This window comes from Metarhizium robertsii (assembly GCF_000187425.2).
Source record: "Metarhizium robertsii ARSEF 23 chromosome Unknown MAA_Scf_8, whole genome shotgun sequence".
Lineage (NCBI taxonomy): Eukaryota > Fungi > Ascomycota > Sordariomycetes > Hypocreales > Clavicipitaceae > Metarhizium > Metarhizium robertsii.
This window is the reverse complement of record NW_011942226.1, coordinates 1054764-1078981: the sequence shown is the minus strand read 5'-3', so window position 1 is coordinate 1078981 and position 24218 is coordinate 1054764. Positions and strand designations below refer to the sequence as shown.

At 50.3% G+C, this 24218-nt stretch overlaps 4 protein-coding genes across 4 annotated transcripts; 2 read left to right on the top strand and 2 right to left on the bottom strand.

Annotated features, from left to right (window-relative positions):
* Nucleotides 1–566: 566 nt before the first annotated feature.
* On the bottom strand, nt 567–6288 carry MAA_01112 (class V chitin synthase; the record flags this gene model as incomplete). The annotated part of the gene is made up of 3 exons (XM_007819110.1): nt 567–598; nt 666–5899; nt 5978–6288. The coding sequence occupies 3 exons, from the start codon at nt 6286–6288 to the stop codon at nt 567–569; spliced, it is 5577 nt and encodes a 1858-aa protein (XP_007817301.1).
* A 5138-nt stretch (nt 6289–11426) lies between these two features.
* Nucleotides 11427–16904, top strand: MAA_01111 (ChsVb; the record flags this gene model as incomplete). Its single annotated transcript, XM_007819109.1, has 3 exons — nt 11427–11707; nt 11768–15445; nt 15509–16904. 3 exons carry the CDS (start codon nt 11427–11429, stop codon nt 16902–16904), a joined length of 5355 nt encoding a protein of 1784 aa, XP_007817300.1.
* Nucleotides 16905–17576: 672 nt separating this feature from the next.
* MAA_01110 (Signal transduction histidine kinase, core) lies at nt 17577–20487 on the bottom strand (the record flags this gene model as incomplete). The annotated part of the gene is made up of 6 exons (XM_007819108.1): nt 17577–18738; nt 19418–19593; nt 19813–19888; nt 19975–20043; nt 20171–20211; nt 20275–20487. 6 exons carry the CDS (start codon nt 20485–20487, stop codon nt 17577–17579), a joined length of 1737 nt encoding a protein of 578 aa, XP_007817299.1.
* A 1096-nt stretch (nt 20488–21583) lies between these two features.
* MAA_01109 (Cytochrome P450 CYP61A1) lies at nt 21584–23512 on the top strand (the record flags this gene model as incomplete). The annotated part of the gene is made up of 4 exons (XM_007819107.1): nt 21584–21752; nt 21888–22038; nt 22152–23119; nt 23190–23512. 4 exons carry the CDS (start codon nt 21584–21586, stop codon nt 23510–23512), a joined length of 1611 nt encoding a protein of 536 aa, XP_007817298.1.
* Nucleotides 23513–24218: the final 706 nt, after the last annotated feature.

The window sequence follows — 24218 nt, the reverse complement described above, 5'->3', positions numbered from 1 at the left end:
TGTAGAATACTTTGCCGTGTCTATGGAGTTGCAAGGAAACCGAGTCAATTTTCAGCGTCACCAAAAAATACCATGTGAGCACAAGCATCACAACGGTCAAACATAGTGTGGCCAGATGTGATTGTAAACGCAGTTTGTACGCTAATTAAACTAGACCAACCAAAGCGCGATAGCCCAAAAGTATAAGCTTCAACACGCCCGCTCAATCCAACTCTTAACCCCTCATAAAATCAAATCAAAGCAACAATAACTGTCTTCCTATAAATACGATGCTTTCTCAAGCCCATGATTATGCTATATGTATATAGGGTTAGGTATCCAAATAGCCTCGGGGGCGTAACAGCCCTATTACAAATACATAGCGGTGACCCAATTTCTTTCGTTCGCTACCCGTCAAATTGCGCCGTTTTCCTCGACTCTTGGAAAGCGAGGAAATTTGTATATAATAAAAATAGCTTTTTTTTTTAATTTTATGGTGAAAAAATGGAAACAGGGTGTGATTAAAAACCAAGTACCCGAATCCGTCTTTTATCCAGTGTATAATGGCTCAGCCAACAATTCTTCATTTATAGTTGGCCAGACAGGAGAGCCTCGGTAGCTAGGGCACATCTTAAGTTAGCTGAATGACCAACAGAGAGGAGCTTAAGGAGGGTAAAATTACTTACCGCTATTAATGTAGGCTCTCTTCGCATCCAAGGGCACGTCAAACCGACGCTCCAATTCCTGCTTGATGCCCTTTTTAGTCACGGTCATCAGGTCCGCTGTCTTCAAAATATCCCGGATTTCAGCTAATAGAGCATCATCACTAGGCAGGCCAACCATGTCGTCAGGGTTGAAGAACTGTGAGCCTCCGAACTGGCTCATGCGGTGATGACCTATGTCTGAATGAGCAAGAGACATGCGCGAGTTATTGCGGGAGTCATAGGGCAATGCGTGTGCGGCAAAACCAGTAGTGGAATCTGGTCGGCTGGGGAATCCGTATTCGGACACAACAGCCTGGGCCTTAGTTCCATAGCTGATTCCAGAAATCTCGGAGCGACTATCGTCGCGGGATGTCTGAGTCTCCCACAGCTCGGCCTGGTATTCCTCCCACTTCTTACGCGGGATAGAGCTGGGGTCGAATTTGCCTTCGTCTGAAATAACAACCTTCTTGCCCTTTTCACCGGCGACAACACGAGTGGTACCCCAGTTGAAGTCATCCATGTGCCAGAAGGCATACAACGGCAGACCAAAACTGAAGACAGGTACAGCCATGACATACAGAATCATCCAGCCAACCATTTCCCACTTGCGGCGAAGAATGAAAATGATGGCTTGTAAACCGTATATGGCGCCAAGTAAGATAAAAGCTGTAATTGGAACAACAGTCGTCTTCGTTGCGACGAGGACAATCAGGTACGCAATATAGGCAATTGTAACAGGTTGCACAACGGTACTGAGCAAATCGATGAAAACCACAAAACGCATACTAAAGCAGCAGAAACCGCAAAGCTGAGCCATCGGGATTAGTTCCATCAAATTGTGCACAGTAGAATTAATCCAACGACGTCGCTGAGAAAGGAAAACTTTCCAAGAATCCGGAGCAATTGTCCATGCGTGAGCGCTGAATAGATATTTGGTCTTGTACTTGGAATGATACTTCAGAAGCAGCGTCGTGAGGTATCGGTCTTCACCGAGATGCAGCAGGTTCTTCATGTGCAGCGTGTCCACACGAATGGTAGCGTACGAGTCAACCACTTCCCGACTGACAAAGAGAGGTTTTCCCGTCTCGGCCGCTCGAATTCGATACATGGAGAAGCAGCCAGGTAAGCAAGTGACGGAACCAAACAAACTCTCAAAGGCCTTAGAAAGGTTGTGAGAAATGTAGTACTCATAAACCTGAATCATAGTAATGAAGGAAGACTTAGCATTCGTCAGAGCAGTCTCTCCACAAACCGCAATCAGGCGAGTGTCATCCAAGAATGCAGAAACCATGCGAGTGGCAGAGTCGGGGGCGACAACAGTATCAGCATCAATTTGAAGCATGAACTCATAGAATGTGGGGTTGACGCCGATAATATTGCGAATTTGGTGGTACATTTCCAATTCCAGAGGACTCATGGCCAGGTTGTAGTGAACGCGGTTCAAGAATCGCATCAAAATCATCTGAGAGTCACGCTTGCCACGATTTCCAGGACGAGCCACTTCAGACGGCTTACCAACCTTGACAATAACAAGGAAGGGGACGATGTGACCCTGCACCTCATACAGGCCTGAGTAGACCTTGCCCATGTTGTGTTGCTTCAGGCCTTCGCCGAGAGATTCGAAACTAAGTGGTTCCGGGTCTACAGTTTCAGAGACACCAAGAATATCCAAGACAATACGGGGAGTAGGTCTGTCGTTGCCTTGGCCGATAATCATACCGTCACAGACGATGACTAAAAGTTTACGCTTGTCATCATAGCGCATTCTGGCCGCTGAATCAATGGCACGGCGAAGCGAATCTTCGTCTTCGGTATAGGCGGGAATCTGGCACATGACGAATTTGTCCAGGTTTTCGGGAACATTCTTCCCCCCAAATTGAAGAGCAGCGAAGAATTTGAAGGCAATGACCGAAACTAGTAGAATAGAGACGGCAAGAACCAAGTACTCGGCAAACTTACAGCGAGTAGAGTTTCTCGTGTCCACATCACCAACGTAGAAAAGATGGTCAAGGCATGTTTGCATGCGAGCTTTGACGTCTGGGGCAAGAGCCAAAGAGTTCCAAAACTTGGTTATATCCCCGCCGGCTTGGCTCTGGAAAAGTGCAACAACCTTTTGATCCATAAAGTCGGCAAGCTTTGGATCACTCGGAAGCGACTCACCGGGTTTGACACGAAGACGACGTCCGCCGACAGTGTAAGCAGTCAAGTCATAGACACGGCTTCCAATGCTCGCAATAACCTGTCTCTTCGCACCAAGCTTCGCAAGGTATTCGGGGGAGTACCCAATGGTCCCTTTGCCATAGTTTCCTTTGAGCATGATGAGCTGTTCCAGATACCAATCGGGGCGTGTGTCATTAGTGAAATAGCGGAAATCGTGGTATTGGGCATTTAAATCCTGAGAATTGATCAAGGCTGGTGACCCGGTCATGTTGATGTTCTTATAATCCAGAGTCACCGCCTGGTCCACGGAACCATCCGTGCCTTGACACAGAGCAGAGACTTGTACAGGGAAAAGAGAACTGACGTCCATGCCAGCGTAGTTTAACATTGTTTTTCTGCTCACAAAAGATGGATAATGACGGTCCGCGAAACTGCCCAGGTCGATGACGTAACCGCGGACGGATACATAAGCTGAGTTTCCATCTTTGCCATCGTGAGAAGAGAGCTCCGCGGCGCTGAAGACGTTTTGCTTCGGGCAAATAAGCATAGGGAACACGACGATAAAGAAAGCAGCAACGAGACACATGAACCAGATGAGCATATTAATGGCCAATTTCTCTCTCCATGCCATGCGGACATCTTTTCGAGGCATGCGGCCCATCCATCGGATGAGGAAGTCGGGAATAAACCAGGTGAGGAAGTAAACCGTGAAGACCCAACGCTTCCGGCTTGGTGAATCCTTGAATTCCTCAATCTCCTCAAGATTCTTTTCATTGCCGCGCTCTGCCATCTGTTCACGCGTATCAAAGTTTTTGAACATGTCTCCGCCACCGATGGCAGAGGCGCCGGCCTCCGATCGAGCATCGTCAGAGCCGAAATAGCCAGGTCTGCCTTTTTCACCATACATGAGAGGGGTGTTACCTCCTGACAATAGTTGTTCCTTGGAGGCGCCGAAGGCATCACGCTCTCCGGGCGTCGCCCCATCATTGCCATAGCCATCGGATGATGGCAAGGCGAAGCGGCCTTGTGCTGCAGAGACGTCAACAAGGCGAGCAACCTCCATCCAGCACCGCTCACTGAGGAAGACGCCGGTGGATCCGATTTGTATTTCATTACTAGGCCAGCGCTTTTCTTCAATGACCATTTCGGCGCGTTCTCTTTCGCTGCCGACCAAAATGGTTTCGGCATCAGCCATTCCAAGAAACTCGCCAAAGGGAAGGAACAAGCTGAAATCAGCGGATCGTAGCCTCTGGCTAATTTCGGCGATGCCGAATGTCTGGACTTGAGTACGGACACATTTACTATCGAACTGATTTGCAATTCGGCGGTCATTGGGCTTCAAGCAAAAGACAAAATAGGCATTCGTGCCTGGGTCCGTGACGGCTTTCTGGACGTTGTCTAGAGACGACAGAAATTGTCCAGAGGCACCTTGATCGATGCCACCTTTATTGCCTCCCTTAGGACTTCGAGACTCAGCATGCGTGTTGCCACTGTCGAAAAGATTGCTCTCCTGCTGACGACGTTGAGAAGCGATACCGCGACCTCTTCCACCCTTACGCGACATGACGCTAGGGGCACGCATGGGCTTGGAGCTGATGGTTGCCTGCATGACGGTTGACTTCTCAATGGGATGATTGACGGTTTGGAGGACGTCTTGGCCAAATAATCTGCCAACGAACTCACTCTTGGTAGAATTGAACATATTGAGCAAATCAACAGAGACAACTTCACCATTCTCCTCGATGAGACCCTTGACTGGATACTCGACTTCACCAGCGAAATGTCTGACGGTGAAGGATGCGGCAGCATTCTCGGTATAGAAGTTGCTTCCAGGGAGCTTGGCAGTGGCAGACCCCACCTCGATGGCAGGGTTCTTGCCTTCAAAACGCTTTCTCAGGCTCTCGAGAAGTTGTATATCAGTCTTGTTGCGTCGAGTTTGGTCATCAAGAATACTCAAGAGACCATTGCCGGATTTCAGCAGGCCCTTGACAGCGTCCGAGTTGTCGAAATAACTGGTAGGAGCGACGCTGACCTCTTCCGACTCCAACATTTCGGCTTTCCGATCGAAAAAATTATGCAACGTAAAGTTGTAGATGGCCTCGGTGGCAGCATTGTTGAGCAGTTGATCAAGCGTGGAGCCGGTGGCAGTCTGCTGGGCAAAGCCGGGGAAATCGACTATGGAAATGGTGTTGGCAATATCCTCCTCCGGGGCACATATTCTCTGATTAACACTCTCCAGAATCCAGGCAACAAGCAGCGAATAAAGGGTTCTAGCCAATTCATTGGCATGTGCTCGTGCACCAGCAGGGTCGAGCATCACTGTCACGCGCTCCTTCTGAATCATTTTGGTCTTATAACCCAAGGTGCTCTGAAGGTCAGCCGCGCTAACGCCCAGGAAGGCAGCAATGATTCCAAGAACATCTTTGTTCCTAACAGTCGTCGAGGTCTGGCCACCTTCGTGAGAGAAGCCTCCACTGTCATCGCCAGTGGCGCTTGTGTTGTTGGTAGTCTCGAACTCGAGCTGGCCAATATGGAGAATAGCGGCCAAAATTTGGCAAATTTCAGCAATATCAGTCCTTGGAAACTCGAGCTTTTTCAAAGCCGTCTTAAAAAGCTGAAAACCTTCTGAATCGTTTATTCCCACCTTGAGTTGAGTGGGGTGGCCAAGATACTTCCAGCGTTTAGATCCGCTGGCACCGTCATCAAGACCGAGATGGGTCTTTTCGGCTTGGCTAGTACCAGCCAGCAAATAGTAGAGGACGTGGAAGTTTCGCTCTCCAGTAGGGACGTCGGCAATACGGCTTCGCTCCAGTCGATGGTCAAGAAGCTTACCACCAATCAAGATTGGATTGGTTGTGGCTGAGGTATCGTATTGCAACTCGTAGAAGAGGCCAGACTTAGAGGCGGTGGGAGTGGTGGCGGTTTTGGTGGTTGTGAGAGAATCGAAGACGTATGCAGCAAGAGAGAGCTTGTTGGACAGAGGTGTGGACGACTTATCCAAAAGAGCAGTGAGTAGATGGCTCCGGATGGTGGATTTGCCGGATCCAGATTCACCACTATTGAGCAAAACTCCAAGTTAGCCGCGGCGGAGAGGATCACTCTAAACGTATTTGAGCAGTTACTGGTTAACGTACAGAAATACAACGGCCTGGTTCTCAGATCGGTGACCGAGTCTTATCCAGGCACGATCAGCCATGTCTTCGGCGCCGGCCATGGCGCTACCGGGTTTGCCGCCATCTGGTCCCTTGCTGGAGGACGTATAAGTGTTTAGGCAAACCAAAGCGTGGGAGGACAGCTTCGCCGTCGGATGGGACACATGGAAGCGACTAGCCAAGTGCCCGGTAATGTGCGTGTCGGATTGTAGATGTGCTGGCAGCGACGGTAACGAATGTTGAGTGTGAGCCCCTCCGTTGCCGGCACCCAAGGGAGGAAGTGTCGATGCCATGGTAGGCACGAAATCCAGCAGGACCGCTGGTAAATTAGTTTTCAAATCAGGATTTGGAGTGAAGAGACTAGGAGCAAACGGAGATTCGACAACGTCGGACTATAGAAGGCGAAGGTATTACGACGGCACAACGGGGCGGAAGCGACCGTTATCGATGAATTCGGAAAGTCGAGGGGAAATGGTGAAGACGTCAAAGGGCCGGAGTATTGGCGAGGTACGACGCCAGGTAACGACGCCAGGTAACGAGAAGCGGAAAGTTCAGGCAGGATTTTGTATAGCAACAGAAAGCGAATGTAAGAAATCAAGAAAGATGACGCTGGCGAGGTTGCTCACAGCCAAGGTCCTCACGCAAGACAAGCCACGGTCTGACTCTGACGCTATTGATTGTATGGATCAAAACCTCTTTCTCTGGCAACAGCAGAAGAAAAGGGATGGATGTTTTCTTTGCCCAGAGCTAGCCCAGAATGGGTCGAACTGGTGGATGGATGAATGCGTGGCATGGGCGTTTGCAAGCGGCTGGCTTTACTACCTGGCCCTGGAACTGGAACAGGCTTGTGCCTGGACTAACACTTGACGAGCAAAACTCATACGGCGATCGATTGAGACCAGAAGCGCACACACCAGGCGCCCCATACTTGGGCTCTCGGGATCGTTCTTACAGGGGATCGTCCTCTAGGGTGGCGCTACGAGAGCGCTAATACAGCCAAAGCAACATCGATTTGTTTGATTGATGCTGACCCTGGCGCCGGGCCGATGGGCCAACCAAAGCTTACTGAAGGCGTGTATCGGACGGATGGCATTGGACGAGGCAACGCAGAGAAGTGCTCCGAATGGACCGGCGTGTCATGACAACATTGAACATTCGATGTGCCGTATTCCAAATCAGAACACGACGTTCCTGACGTCTCGTGGTCCAAGCCCCGGTTCTCACAGCTCACATGTGTAAGCTGTCTTCTGTCTGGTATGCTGTTCATTGCGCATCCATCAGACAGCCTCCGGAAGCATATGTGTTTAACAAAAGCAGCAGGTCAAAACATCACGGCAGCATTTCAGGGCAGCCGACGTTCCCAAGCCCAGCATCGCATTGTGGATACCGCAACTGGACAAGCAACATTGAACATTAAAACTGGCAGGGTGGCCTTGGCAAGGGGCTTGGGGGTGTCTGGATACTGTCTTTTGGGGGGTCTGTGACTTTGGAAAACTCTGATGGCGGGCAGGAGAGTCTCATCAAAATACTCCGTAGATTGGGACCAAGACAAGAATTGAACTAGTACTAGTTTGGTGCGGCTCAACCCCTGAGGGGGTGTGGCCCAAGGACAAGTCCGTATAAGTTGCACTGCCTGCACAAAACGACAAATCGAGAGGGCCGGGCAGCACGAGCAGCGTGGAGTACGAAATGCCAGAGTCGACGTGTTCTGTCCCCATCTCGGCCACAACCACAGAACGACTGCCAAAGACAAGGCTTGAGACAGTGGAAATTGTAAATGGGCTTTTATCCGTGTTTCCTATTCTACTTAAAAGGGAGCGGTCCAGCGTTTTCTCAGCATATCGTGAGGATGCCTCGAAAGAAATTGCTGTAGCATAATTTCTTGTACCTGAGGTTCCGCCGTCTGTCCCTGCAGACGTTGATCGAGCCAACAAGGATCGATAGCATGACGATGCTAGCGCGCGAGTAATAATTAGTTCGGTACTCCGGGGTCCCTACCACCATGCCGCGTGATCATTTAATCATGGTTTTGATCCCTGGCTAGGTTAACAGCCGCCTCTCATCTCATCTTTCCAAGGCTTCAGTAAATACTATGTCATGGTGCTATTATATTGTATGTATGATTTTGTTAATATACATGGTCTACTGGGCAATTGCTCCGTATATCCTTCCTTTTTTTTTTTCCTGTGATGGTAATGGCGCTCATGCAAACACTACATAGATACTCGAGACATTTACGGACAACGATTGGAAAATTAACCAATTCCTGGGAACATCAATCTGAATCGGTAAGCCTGAGCAAACATGCATTTATGTTCAAAAGTACTCCGTACTCCATAAGGATAGAGATGGCTATATGTATTATTTAAAAAGCCATGCGCAGCCGCCGTTTCGTCCATCCGATCGGTAACGATGCTCATGAAGAAGGAAATAGGGGTTGTGGATATTCCAGGGTAAGGAAAGCAAATTGACAAGATCAATAGGTACCTGGATTATTTCACCCAAGTTCGCAGGTGGTGTGCTCTTGTGGCCGTGCGTAAGCCTCAAATTGTACATGCCAACCAACCTTGGGGTGACAAAACTTGAACTGGCGACATGTATGGAATACATACTACTACATACGTGGCTCGCCATTTGTACATGAGTGAAGGACGGACAACAAAGATGCTGGCGGTGATGACAATTTATTATTAAATTCCGGGGTGAGACACGAAACATACCCCCACGTTGATCAATTGCAATTGCCCCAGGCGAAACTCAGTACTCCGTAGAACGGAGACCAAAGACGGCGCAATGACGGAGTGCAGTCTTTCAAGTTCGGGAACTTTCACTCTGTCACAGGCTCCCAGATAATCGAACAATAAGAATATTGTACCGAGTAGCTATAGTGCGGAGCAGTCCCCACGGAAGACTCCATACATGCTCCTGTTTCTCAAGGGCCCCAGACACCGGATATGAACCTGAACCGTTTCCTAGCGCAAGCACGAGCTCACGTAGCACACACCGGAAGGGAGTAATGAGCTCGCACGAAATTAATGCATGTACTCCGGATGTCCATACATTCCAGTTTTTATGGAGTACAGAATGCGGAGCACGAAGAAGTGGTAGTAGTACTAGCACTAGTACGGAGTACGTAGCATGAGCGTCTCGTAGCATGTGTTGTGACTGGAGCGAAAGGGGGAAAATGTATGAGCAGCGGGATAAAGTCAAAGAGGAACTAAAATATCAACAACAACAAAAAAACCTCATTAGTCAGTAAAGACTTCTGGTCCATTACTGATTTACCACTGGCAATATGAAGAAAGTCAGACAGACCCATTCTGTCAAATTTGGACTCGGCCCAGTGAAAAAATTGCGCGGGCTAAAAAAAAATCAAGCATTAAGGCATGTGCGGAGTCCTGCGCGTCTGTGGAGGTTTGTTCCGAGCTATGCAGAAGATTGGCGGACAGCAGGAAAAACCCCCTGCCGACTTCTATCTTCATGTCTTCCATGTGCGTGGCAAAAGACTCTTTCGACCATCAAAATGCTTCGAAAATTCGAAAAAAGGGCTCTTGGGAGGCTCACAAGGCGTAGGCTGGCCGTTGCTGGGGCGCAGCAGAACTTCTCGCGGACCTTCCTCACACCCGGATCCAAGTTTAGAATCAAACTTGAATACGTACCGTGTGGCCCGTGTGGCCCGTGTGGCCCCGTGAGCCGCGTTGTTCCCACCCACCACTTACCTGTGCCACTCACTCACTTGGGCAATTCACCAGACATCTTTTTCGGGATACGAGCGGCCACTGCCGTTGTGGATGACTTGTGGTTGGCTGAAGCTGGCCTTGCCTGGCTCTGGGTGGCTCTGGATGGCGCTCGTTGGCGACAAGGTTTCGACGCGTTGGCGGGGGAGTCGCATGTCGCCTCTTCGTATTCCTGTCATGCTGCTCAATGCGAGCCATCATCAGCTCACGGTGATACCGACGGGACCACGACGGATCCCATGCAAATCCTTGAGGCAATCATGATCCTTTCGTGATGTAGAGCTTTGCCAGGATGCACACGGAAGGAGAGCTGTCGAGAATGCTAGATCCTAGGTAGATCGGATACCGCAAACAGAGCATACGCGCCGTTCCCGCAGAGACAGACGACAGATAACAGGCGACAGGAGACAAGCCGGGCGTCTCGGCGTTTCCCCTGACTCTTTGAGCTGTTGGTTTCTGTTTTTATCAATCGAGTTCGCTGTTTGCAGATCTCTAGAGGCATGGAAGAAGGAGCATCAGACCGTAACAGCTTGGGGAGGCGGCGGGAAACCGACTTGGGCCGCCGAGTTGTTCAACAATGAATGTTAGGGTCACTGTGCACATGCCGTCATCAGGGTACATGCAGTACCAATTCCCAAGATGGTCCGCTGTAGCCACAGGCGCTTCAGTGTGCACCCACCAAAACTTGACACCCAGATGGTTGACTGGAGTGAATGCCCAGGGGCCATTTAGTGGATGTTGTCCATTGTCTGAACATTGCCCCAAGTGCTCAGTGCTGCCTGGCTTGTTCTGTTATCTGGTCCAAGCCGACATGGAGAGCGTGGTCTGACCAGATAGACCCATTGTCATCCCCCCTAAATAAAACCCCAAGCCTGTCCTCTGATCGGAGCACGCCCAATGTTGGGGCTGCTGTTGCTAAAACCATCGCGGTGGTGCTGGCGTTAGGTGGTCAAGTGTGCTAGTCAACCATTGACGGTTTGCACACCGCGTCCTCCAGTGCTTGCGGGGCATGCTTGCTGGGAGATACCTACCTACTTAGGTAGTCCTGGAGAATTATTGCGCTTTTGGCTCAACGCGTCCGCCGAACCACCTGAGACGACAGTCGACTCTCAGAGTCTGGTCTTGTTATTTCACTTCAACACGACTGGAGGACTCCGTGCCTGTGCCTGCCACTGTCTGGGGCCCACCTCCAAAGTACCATTGTCTGCTCTTGTTCTGTATTCTGTTGATTCCAGCTCTTGTGGAAAAGGTCATCGTGGACTTGCACCCGTTGATCACTGATTTTCCTGCCATCAAGCCTTGCTGTGGCCTGCCTCACTCGCTTTGGCAAATTCCTTTCCATCGTTTAATATCCTTTGCGTTTCTTCGTACGCTTCTAATTCCTCCTGGTCTCCCCGCCCAGTTCTCTCGGCCACTTGGAGAGAAAAGGAGTACCGCACGCATTTTTCATTGAATCCTCTGATCGCCATCACTCATCACTTACCATTCGGCTCCTCCAAGTATTTTTGTTTCGAGCCTTGCCGCTGAATCATTCATTCGACGCAAAATTGAAGAGGAGAAAAAAAGTCACATCCAAAGTCTAGATAGAATCGACCAATCATCCTCAAACCATCGAATCAATATCCTTTGCATCCAAGCACTTCTCAACGGCGAACGTCCCTTCGCGGACCACACAGGGTGAATTCGCGCCCAAGATGGCGAACCGCATGTCCATGTTCTCCGTGGGCTCTGAAGGCCCAGGAAATCAACGAGCGGGCGGTCCTCAGACTGCGCAGGTTTCAACAACAACTTTACTGAATGCGATACATAACATTTATCTCGCTTCCCAGCCTCATCAGCTGGAATCCAGTACTAGCTTGGTTGTCAATACATGGCTCACTGCTGCTCAAGGCAATCCCACGGTTGACTCAACCCTTGCCTCCAAGGCATGGGAGCACGCACGCCGACGAGCCGAAGACGGATGTGTGATTCTCGGGTATGTCTAGGCCTCGCATATTAATATTTTCGCTAGCACTGCTGACAATCTAATTTGCAGCTCTCTTCACCAATCAACTCCGTCGGTCTTGACTCCATTCCTCACGAGCTTTCCGTTTGCCATTCCGTCCACATTGTATAAAGCTCTTGATGCCGTTCAACCATTTCTGCGATGCGTCACTCCGTATAATCCTTCCACACCTCGCCAAGCAGCCTTGAGTGTAGCCTTGACCCTGAACTTGACCGGCAATCTTACTGCCGCGTCCCTTGCTTTATCTCAAGGGGGTATTGACACGGTAAACGGACTACTGAATATCCCATCCGAGGCAGGCTATCGCGCATTTGATGTCTTTTACTACCTCTTGACATCTGCTTCGACGCCGGCTGAAAGAGAGTTCTTGGGGCTGAAGACCCCTTCTTCCTACGCCTTGTTGTCCAGATCTGGCACATATGGCCCGCCTTCATATCTCCCCACCGCGGATGATGGTGCTTCTGCTGACGATTTCCGCCAAGCACTGAAGGATATCGGTATCAAAGGCTCTGCGCATAGAAACTTCATCTCCACTTTGGCTGGTCTGCTGAAGCTTGGAAACACTCTAGACTATGGGGTAGAGTCAGAAGCCCTGGAAGAGATCTGCGAAGATGTCAGTGGCCTCTTGGGTATTGAGCCTGACACACTGCTTAGGCAGTGCAGCACTGAAGACCGATGGACTTTTATTGGTGGCTTGTACGAGTCTCTTGTGGATTGGGTCATTTCAAAAGCAAACGAGGCTATCGCTGCGCAGATGATTCGAATCAGGAATGGCGATGAGTCTCCTGATGGTCGCGGTGTAAGAACTCCAACATCTGACCAAGCTTCTGAAGACACAGTTTCTATCACCGTGATGGAGGTGCCACAAATCACTCTTGGCAAGGCCCTCTCTATGCGTTCCATTTTTGACGATTCTCAAGGCATCAATGCGGAAATGATTGAAGATGGTGTCAATGTGTCGCCTGCGGGCTCCTCGGTTCTTCGAGAGATGCAGCAGGCCGTCTCGGATGTAGGCCCAGACTTAGGAATCATGACAGGCCCAGAGGGTCGAGAGCGACAACACGAGCTCGAAAAGCGGGAGGTTGTGCTAGAAAAGATTGCCTACGCCGCAGAGGAAGGTGGCTTCCTTCGCAAGTTACTATTTCCTATTGACGGTGAAGGCATCAACCTCGGTCGCGCAGGCCGATTTGACCTACCTGCCGTACTCGGATCCAACCGGCTCTGGTATCATCTTTCTCTCCACCCAACTGATGATTCCCCAACGCAACTTGCTGCTCTACCATCCGTTACCTCAGCATGGTCGGCAGGCACCGTCTCGCGCCAGCTCCGCTCGTGGAGACTTCCTGAGTGGGCAAACCGACGCAATAGAAACCTCGACTTCACTGCTGACTTCGATCTTGATGAATTCGCCAGCCGTTATGCTGTCCTTGGCTGTAGGGACGGTAAAGATGGCATCGAAAGTTGGGTCCTCGAGCGAGGTTGGAGTAATGGCGAGGTTTTTGTTGGTAAAGACCGTGTCTGGATGCGGGAAGGTGCCTGGTGGGAAGCCGAGAGCATGCTTGACCTAAAACCTGAACACAATGACATGAACACACCAGCTATGAATATCAATCCCTTTGGATCTGGATTTGACACAGGCTACTCTGCCAATGGAAGCGGCTACTTCCCACCTCAGGGTATCGAGCCCAGCTTCAACGGAAGCAATGACCAGCTTATGCACTCTCGCAACTTCAGTCAAAGCCAAGTGACGGTTGGACAGCAGAACCCGCATGCCCCTCCATCTATTGCCCCTACAGCGATGCGCAACGTCAGTAATGGCGACTACGGGCTAGGTAACAAGGGGGACACCTACAAAGATGACATCTACTATAACCCTGAAGGGGATTTCACAGGAACTATGGACCCCGAACTCGCCAAAAATAAGAAGCTCCAAACCAAAGAGGTCTCCTTTGGGCGCCGCGTTTGGGTCGGTTTTGTCTGGGCCTTGACGTTCTGGCTTCCTTCGCCATTATTACGGTACATCGGTCGAATGCGACGTCCCGATGTCCGCATGGCATGGAGAGAAAAACTTGTTCTAGTATTTCTCATTTTCCTGATCAACGCCATTATTGTATTCTGGATTATTTGGTTTGGGCGCCTTCTGTGCCCCAACTTTGACAAAGCCTGGAGCCAAAACGAGGTCAAAACACATCAAGGCGAAGATGATTTTTGGGTTAGTCATTACGGTAAAGTGTACGACATTACCAAATTCTGGAGACAGCAGCACAGTGACACCGATGTCAAGACTACGACCGACAATATGCAACCTCTCGCGGGATTCAACTTGGACAACTACATCTTCCCGCCCTTGAATGAGGTGTGCCAAGGTCTGGGTATCGCAGAGACAACAAGGCTAGTTTTCAACGAAACTGCGGAATTCAGCATTGCGGTACATACCTCTGGTTTCTACGGTAATCCAACCAGCAAGCTGCATGACCCCCTATGGTACTTTAACGTATTTGAGCCAAAAATCAAGGAGTACTACAAGGGTGATCTCGTCTGGAGTGAACAAGACGTGCAATCTCAGGGAAATAATATGCAACGACCTTGGGCCATATACGGTAACCAGATTTTCGATCTCACAGATTATTTCAAAACAAAGGATGTATACAAGGACGCCGCCATGTACAACTTTTTGGATGAAAGCGTTAGCGACATTTTTAAGAACAACCCAGGCCAAAATGTCAAATCACTCCTGGACCAAGTCATTCAGAACTCAATTGGGAATGAGACCCAGCACGCCAAGGTCATGAACAGTTGGCTATGCGTCCAGCGCAACTTTTACAAGGGCATCACGGACTTCCGTGACTCGCCAAGATGCACGGTGAATAATTGGATTTTACTTGCCTTCACTATTATCATCTGCGCTGTTATCTTGATTAAATTCGTTGCAGCTCTTCGCTTCTCATCCAAGCGACGCCCTTCGCCCCAGGACAAGTTTGTTATTTGTCAGGTCCCTGCCTACACGGAAGGCGAAGAATCGTTGCGCAAAGCGTTAGATTCTCTCACAGCCCTGCAGTATGACAATAAAAGAAAGCTGATATGCGTTATTTGCGATGGAGTCATCGTGGGCCAAGGCAACGACCGCCCAACACCGAAAATTGTTCTAGATATTTTGGGTGTAGACCCCAAAGTCGACCCCCCCGCACTACCCTTTAAGTCAGTTGGCCCCGGTAGCGAGCAGCTCAACTACGGTAAGGTGTATTCAGGTTTGTACGAATACGAAGGCAATGTGGTCCCATACCTTGTTGTAGTCAAGGTTGGCAAAGAATCTGAGCAGGGTAAGACGAAACCTGGCAACCGCGGCAAGCGAGACTCCCAGATTCTCCTCATGAGCTTCCTCAACAGAGTTCATCATCGGGCTCCCATGAATCCTCTAGAACTCGAAATGTTTCATCAGATCAATAACATCATTGGTGTGGACCCCGAGTTATACGAGTACATGCTCATGGTGGATGCCGACACGTCTGTGAGCGAAGATTCTCTCAATCGGCTTGTGTCTGCTTGTGCCAACAACGCCAAGATTGCCGGCATTTGTGGCGAGACTAGCCTGGAAAATGATGAGAAGTCTTGGACAACCATGATTCAAGTCTATGAGTACTTTATTTCTCATCACCTTGCTAAGGCGTTCGAATCCCTTTTTGGCAGTGTTACTTGCTTGCCGGGATGGTATGTCCACTTCTGAGACTGTCTTTGAATGACAAAATTCTTTACTAACGAGATGCCATCTAGTTTCACAATGTATCGTCTTCGAACCGTCGACAAAGGCAAACCTCTGCTCATCTCAGATGCTGTAATCAAAGAGTATGCCGTCTGTGATGTTGATACTCTACATCAAAAGAATCTGCTGTCTCTGGGTGAAGATCGTTACCTCACCACACTGATGACAAAACATTTTCCATACATGTCTTACAAGTTTATCGGGGACGCCCAATGCAAAACTGCTGCACCTGAATCATGGAGCGTTCTTCTCTCTCAGCGTCGTCGCTGGATCAACTCTACAATTCACAACCTGGTAGAGCTGATGCGCTTGAAGGAAATGTGCGGCTTCTGTTGCTTCAGTATGCGCTTCGTCGTTTTTATTGATCTGTTTGGCACCATCATTTTGCCAGCTACATGCGTGTACCTTGGCTATCTAATTTACCGTGTGGCCTCGCATACTGGACAGTTCCCGATCATTTCCATTGCCATGTTGGCAGCAGTGTATGGTCTGCAAGCACTAGTCTTCATCCTCAAGAGGCAGTGGCAGCACATTGGCTGGATGATTATCTACATTATTGCGTTCCCTATATACTCTTTCATCCTTCCGATTTATTCATTCTGGAATCAGGACAACTTCTCTTGGGGCAATACTCGTGTCGTTATTGGAGAAAAGGGAAATAAGCAGGTGGTTGCTGTTGACGACGAAGGATTCGATCCTCGATCCGTTCCTTTGCAGAGATGGGACGACTACGCCCTCGCCAATAATCTTCCCGGTCGTCGTGGTGGATATCAAGAGAAGCATGATTACGGTTATCCTGATCAGTACGAGATGGATGAAATAAAGTCGGTCTACTCTGCCGCTCCTCAAGGCTCGGTGTTGACTGGAATGGGCGGGCGCAACACATATATGCCACCTCAGTCTCCCGCTCCCTTCAGCAACATGAACCGTGCTCCCACGATGCAGGGCCAGTATCACGATGCCCCTGCCTCCATCCGCAGGCAATCGATGATGTCTCTCGGGACCCAAATGCAGGACATGCATCGTAGTCAGTCGCCGTACCAAGACTTCCCTGCAAACCGTGGTAGCGTCATGAATTTGCGTGGCCAGGGAAGCATGACTCCTTCTCTGGGCATGGCAGGAAACAGAGCGTCATCCGCTATGGGCTACACGGGTGGTCATCGTCCACCCATGGGACCGGATGCAATGCAATCCACGACCTCATTTGACTTCCAACGCGGCCACGTCGGTGCGGACGACACAGCCATTGTGGACGCTATCCAGTCTGTGCTTCACGAAATTGATCTTGACACAGTGACCAAGAAGCAGGTCCGCGCCCTTGTTGAGCAGCGTCTGCAAACAGAGCTGACAGGCGAGAGACGCACATTTATGGACCGACAGATTGATCGCGAGCTTGAAAACATGTAATACCTCACAGTTTCTTGCGTGGTCTAAAGGGGTGCATAGTCAGGTCAAAATGGGCAACTCCGGGGGCGTAGTCGTTTTTTTTGCTTTTGTACATGGTTAATTCTAGTCACGACACAGAACTATAAGCGAGCGAGTGACGTTGGGCAGAGCAATGTGCAAACAAGACTCGAGAAATTGCTCGTTCTTTTTGTTATTTGATGTTTTGGTACCTGGCGTTAGAGTCTTGGACAAATAATTTTTGTTGATTATACATGGCCATTACTGAGAATGGCTCGGTTTTTTTTTTTCATAGCTTCATTAATACTTGATGGCATGCAATAAATATTGAGACAATCTAATTGAAATGGGAGTTTAGAGGGCTCAACGTCATCGCGCACACATTCGTAAATAAAATAATGAGTATTCGGCGAACTAGTTGTCAGTAAACCGATGTTATTAGTGTTGTGACTCCCCGATCCGTACCTTTTATGTTTTACCATCAGGATCAGTAGTGCATGTGGAAGTTTCTATGGACAGTTTTCAATATTCTTCATTGAGAGCGCTTATATAGACTATTATTATAGCATTTGGCAGTACCCTATTTGGAGCCACGGTATCCGTGATTGGATCCTTGGTAGGTTGAGTTGATCTTTATGCTCCCATGTCCTTCTGTTTAGATGCCCCGTGAACGCCTCAGTTGAGATTTCCCACCCCCTTGAGTCGCAGGTACACGTCTGTGCCCCAGCCGTATAAGCTCTGGACGGCAATACCTCCGCCAAAGTACTCGGCGTAAGCACGACTTAGGGGCAGACCGTATCCCAAGCCAGCGATTGAACTTCCCCCCGTGCTGGCAGTGGCGATGGCACTTAGACCATCGCCGCCAGTGTTCCCTCCTGACCCGGGGAAGCCGTCGTCGTCGGAAAATGTGGTGAATGAGTAGGACCATATATTGGGCAGTACGTCTGGAGAAATGCCGCCGCCTCGATCTCGGATGCGGATTGTGACTCCTGGAGCGTTATCGTCCAAGGGTTTAATGGCGTCGCTGCGGAATTGGCCTCGATCTGTGTTTGGCTGCTTGATGAGTGGTGCGCCGCCGGGTTGTTCTTTGAGGGGTGGTTCGGGTGCGATGGTGACAACAACGGGTTCACGAGCCCGGCTTTCTACAGTGGCACGGAATGCATTTTTAAGTAATTCAGTCACAATGTATTCGAGGTGCATAGGCACAAAGGCGAATGTAGTGTCCGGCTCGCCGTCGACGTAGATCTGGGGTCTCGAACCATAACGTAGCTCGCAGATGTCAGCTACAAAGCCGGCGCAGGAATCAATGGTGAGAGATGGCTTCAGGGCGGTGTCAATGACGCCAATGTATGACGGGTGTTCGGGACACGGCGTCGGGCTGTCCTCGGGTGCAAAATGAGGCTGACTACTGAAATGGAGGGCAATGTGCTGCTCGCCAACTAATCTTGTGCCGATTCGTGCGCGTAGATGCTCATCCAGGAAGCGCGTCACCTCTGCTGGCGAGATATATCTGCGGCATTCTAGAAAGCCTTTGGCGAGGATGGGTATGGTATCGGTGTGGGTGGCAACGAGCTCTGCCAGGACGTTTGTGAACTCGATTTCATCCTGGAGCGTGGCGATGGGATGGCCTTGGCTTGCGGCATGCCAATACGGCAGGAGAATTGATAGTGAGTGGAGGTAGTTGTTGTAGATGCGGGAAATGTTGGGGTTGGAGACGACGATATAGGGGAGATTTCGGAGGGCTTGAATTCGTCTTGCGAGACGGATGGGGAGGAGCGAGAGTGTGAAGTTGGCGGATGACAACAGGGACTTTTCGGATAGTGGTGGTCGTCCGTGTCTGAAGAAGACAAAGGTGCGTTGTTAGCTACGTGCCGTGGACGTGCGGATGGGCAGGTATTCCATCTGCATGGTCTGTTGGACTTGGGAAGCCAGACGGGCCAGCGATACAAGGGAGCAGGCATACTTGACTAGATCTGCGAGGCTGAGGGAATGTTGGTGTTGTCTCGCCAGGGCTGCAATCTCAGCATCAGACACGTTCTGTGGTGCGTACCGCAGGAGTCTTGATGCATGGAGTGCTCGGCGCTGTATATAACGTGGCTGTGGGTAAGACGGCGGAAGGCAGGAGCGGCAGAGCCTCAATGGCGACGATGCCGAAGTCCGCATTGCAGCATGGCGTCGTGCGATGCCGCCAGAAACGTGAGGGGAGATGTCGTGAGGACGATGGCGTGGACCGGGGGGGCCAATATGGGCAGCAATGCGGTGGAATTGGCGTCAAATGAAGGTCGATTGACGTTGTTTGTCGCCGGTTGGACAATGTAGCTGGCCGGCGCGGGTGGCCGCTACTCCGTAGCCTGTCTGGGGTGCAAGGCTGTCGCTGAAGGAGCAAGCAGTGAAGATGGCTCAAGGGTGGTGTTATTTTGTGTACGTAGTAGTTGTAATTATTTGATTCCATCCATCATTCGCCGTGGGCCGCGGCCAACCGACGTGCTCCCAATGCAAAGCACTCGGCTACTTACGTAGAATAGTACATGTATATGCCAGCCCGAGCATGTGAGGGGAAAGTGACAGGGGTAACCAGCGACGCCATCGACGACGAGAGCGCCGATGCTTCATTGGCACTTGGATAGCCTCGTGTGAGGATTGACTTGTCTACAACACAGACGTAGTTGCGAATAATTGTTCCGACACGCATCTTCAAAATTCATCTATCGTAGCATGGCAACGGGACAAAACGCTCAAGTGGCACAAGTAGCGAGATGGAGGGCCTAGGGTAGCTCGGCCCCTCTCTCTGTCTCTCTCCTGCCCCGCCTCTTGCCTCTCTGCCTCGTGTCTCTCCGCACATATGCCTCCTTCGGCGCTCATCCGGCTCCGGCTATGGCTTCAGCTGGCTCCGAGATCAAAAAGCCTTGACCTCGCCATCTAGCTCGACGGCCTTGACGTGCTCGTTTGATTCCAGTGTGGTAATGGCGTCGTTTGGAAAGGACACGCTGCAAGTTGGGGAAATCGGCCATATTCATTAGCTGGGGCTTGCGCCTTCTGGACGCATGTCTTGCATGTTGCACGAGACACTTACGCAAAGCCCTTGATCAGGGTGTATTCATGGGTGATTTTGCCGCCTTGGTCGAGGGCATGCTGCTTCGCACTGCATTCATAAACAACCAAGGTCTAGTTAGCCATGTTTACGCCGCTCTTTGATTTGTCTGTTGCAACTTGTCTTGCAACTTGTCTTGTCTAGTCGTGGGCCAGCACGGAGCGGGGGTTCAACATACGCCTTGATCTGGTCTTCGGTGGCATCGTCTTTGCAGGTAACCTATCGGGGAGATGGGATACATTAGCCTTGACAGGGTTACAGCTGGGTAGTCTATCGACTTACAATATAGCCAGGCATCTTGGCGACGGCGGTGGTTGAGAACTGTTGAGTGTAGATGTGCTTGTGGTGACTGAAATTGGGAGATCTAGATGGGGAGTGTGTTGTCGTCACTGTTGTGAGACTTGAAACAGCATGCTTACGCCTCGGCCAAGCTGGGTTGGCAGCCAAAGCTAAGGTCTTGAGCCACCACGGACGTGCCATGTACTCCGTAGCCATGATGTAATGACATCTGGAGCAGCACGAGCATCCAGTCTTTACAGCATCAACACCACTCGACCAGCTTAGAAGCCAGCCTAACATCGGTCAATGGCGCCTTCACTCAGGCTGACCCCCTTCAATGCTCCATGGCTCCGTGGCTCCGTGGCACGGGCCACTGAGACCGAGCGTCCAGTGACTGGCAGGCAATACGAATACGAATACAGAGCGAAACTGGAGAGTAAGGAGAGTACTCCGTACTCCGTACATAAAGCCACAATCGGAGACTAGTACAAAACGGGGCCTGTGCATCATTCCTCATTCAACTGCCCGGCAGGGGCAGAGCAATCGGCCGACGCATCAAGCTCAGCATGCACGAAACAGGCGCTGCATCTGCCCACGCCGCCGGGTCGACCACACCACCTCGCCCGCGCTGTTTGTAATCTTTGCATCAAATGAGACTTCGGCTAAGTACTTAGGCCACTAAAGTAGGTACCTGGCGCGGTGCCTGGACGCGCCGTGCCCCTACTGTCAGGTAGTTTACCTAGCCGCTCAACCGCCGCGCTGTGCCGTTCAACACGAATGGCAAGTGAAATTATGAAAATGTGAAATGGCCAGGCACCTTTTGATTGCACCTTCCTCCACCGTCAAGACCTCCCGACTCTCCGTTGACAACCATCTGCTACTCGCGCTTTGCTTAAAGTATCTTTCACTTTAAGTACCTAGGCAGGTACTCAACGTATCAATTATTTTATAACACACGCTCTTTCTGATCCCTCTGTTCCCTACATCGTCTGTCATTCGTTCTCTTCGCTCAAACATTTCCCTGACCGTTTTCTTCTTCCTCTTTTTCTTTTTGGCTTGGGCACGTCAAAGGGTTTCGGAGGAGGGACCCCGTAATTTAAAAAGAGCCAACAAAAGAATACCCAAAAAAAACACACACAAAAAAAAGTCACCAGTAGACCAGGGCCCGCTTCCCGTTCTGCCGTGTCCCCCGACCAGATCCCGGTTCTCTACAGAACCCCGATTATTTTCTTGCGACAACCAAGCCTTCTTCTTTCTGCTCCGTCAAACGCTTGCGGACTTGTTAAAAGGAAGTTCGTCGAAATCGCCCATCATGGACGCCAATACTTCGTCGTCTGCCTTCCCCTCCATGCTGGCTGGCTCCAAGTATGGCAACATCAATGTTCCTCCCCAGCTAGACATGATCCTCGATGCCGTCACCACCGCCAGCCCCTGGACCATTTTCCTGACCATCTTGGCAATGTGTGTAGTCTATGACCAGAGTACGTCTTTTTTTATTTCTTTTTTCAAGTTATTTAACTTGGTTTTGCGCTGTACAATGTCGCCCTCGGACCATACTACTTTGCGCTATCGAAATGACGGAGAATTGTTGCTAACTTGGCCACCCTGTGCAATAGTTAGCTACCTCATGAACAAGGGGTCAATTGTTGGCCCGGCCTGGAAGATGCCATTTATCGGACCTTTCTTGCAGTCCATGAACCCCAAATTTGAGGAATACTATGCTAAATGGGCCAGTGGTCCCCTAAGCTGTGTCTCCGTCTTCCACAAGTACGTTCGTGTCCAAATCCAACTGCGCCAACACCTCGCATTTGCCTAGTTGAGTCGGGGTATGGTTCTACTACACTGAAAGGCACTAACAATGTATTTGAACAATATCACAGGTTCGTCGTCATTGCTTCTACTCGAGATATGGCCCGAAAAGTCCTCAACTCGCCCATGTACGTCAAGCCTTGCGTTGTCGATGTCGCCCATAAGCTTCTTGGACACGACAACTGGGTTTTCCTCGATGGCAAGGCCCACGTCGACTTTCGTAAGGGACTTAATGGTCTCTTTACCCGCAAGGCTCTTGAGTGCTATCTGCCTGGCCAGGAGGAAGTCTACAAGACGTACTTCAAAAAGTTTCTCAGCGTCACCAAAGAGAACAACGGGAAGCCCGTGCCATTCATGCCTGAATTCCGCGAACTGATGTGCGCCGTGTCTTGCCGCACCTTTGTTGGCCACTACATGTCCGATGCTGCCGTCAAGAAGATCGCCGATGACTACTACCTGATCACCGCTGCTCTCGAGCTTGTCAATTTCCCAATCATTATTCCTTTCACCAAGACCTGGTATGGCAAAAAGGCCGCTGACATGGTTCTTGTCGAGTTTGCCAAGTGTGCAGCCAAGAGCAAGGTCCGTATGGCTGCTGGTGGTGAGGTGACCTGCATTATGGATGGCTGGATTCTTCAGATGATTCAGTCTGACCGCTGGCGCGAGGCTCAGGAGAAGGGTGAGAATATGGAGGGCGTGGAAAAGCCGTCGCCCTTGCTCCGCATGTTCTCCGACTATGAAATATCACAGACCGTCTTCACTTTCCTCTTTGCTTCCCAGGATGCTACGAGCAGCGCTGCCACTTGGCTTTTCCAGGTTACCGCTCAGCGGCCAGATGTTTTGGACCGTGTTCGCGAGGAGAATATGAAGGTCCGCAACGGTGACCCTGATGCGGAGATCAACATGGACCAGCTTGAGTCTCTTACCTACACCCGCGCAGTCGTTCGTGAATTGCTTCGATACCGCCCTCCAGTGCTGATGGTTCCTTACCTGGTCAAGAAGCCATTCCCTATTACTGATTCGTACACTGTTCCTAAGGGTGAGTGACTCATTCCCAAACGCGACCTCAACATTTTGTGTTTTTCTGGTAAGCCTAACTCTCTTTATAGGTTCTATGGTTGTCCCTACCACTTACATGGCTCTGCATGACCCTGAGGTTTATGAGAACCCGGACTACTTCGACCCTGAGCGGTACTACTCTGGAGATGCTGAGGTGAAGGGTGCCAAGAACTATCTTGTGTTTGGCACTGGCCCTCATTACTGTCTTGGCCAAGTTTATGCCCAGCTCAACCTTGCATTGATGGTGGGCAAGGCTTCTGTTCAGATGAAATGGACTCACCATCCCACACCGCTGTCCGAGGAGATCAAGGTGTTTGCTACCATCTTCCCCAAGGATGACTGTCCCCTCACCTTTGAGAAGCGCGAGTGGTAAACGACAATAGGCCTGAAGGAACAATAATTAAAAACGATAGGCAAAGCTGAGTTACAGCCGGAAACAGCCGACAGTGTCAGCTCAATTTACCGATTCAAATTGCGAAGCACAATATTGAATCGCACTTGAGTAATGAACCATTGGCATGCATATAGACAAGTTGGTTCCATGGGTCACAAGTGATCTCGCGGATGAATGGGCCAGGACGCGGGAGTTTTGGGGATATCTAATTGTAATAAGTTCATTACCCATTTGTACATAGTTATGCCAGCTCACACTGGTGTTTATTGGATGGCTTGACACTTGATCGGGCCATGGAAGGATAGGGCGGTCTTGATGTAGACTAGCGAGTTGTTTATCGAGGTGAACTCAAGTCTGAAGGGTTTTTGTCACCGTAGTTGAAGTCTAAGGCAGAAACTAGGAGTTCTGGAAGAGGATACACCAGCTCAAATGCTGTGCATATTGGTACCACCATGCACCACCGGAATCTTGGGGCACCGACAAGGTTGTCTGGTCCATGTCCCCGTTGTGCATGTGCACGCCATCAAGGTCTCCACCATCTTCTACGTTACAAGAGTACGTACGTCAGAAAACAGCTAGTCCAACCCTGTACGTCCGATTCTCAGAAAGCAACCTACAATTTGCCATCAAGAAGCCTACATCCGAGGGTTCATACCTACTCAAACTTCACATGGGATGTTGGCCA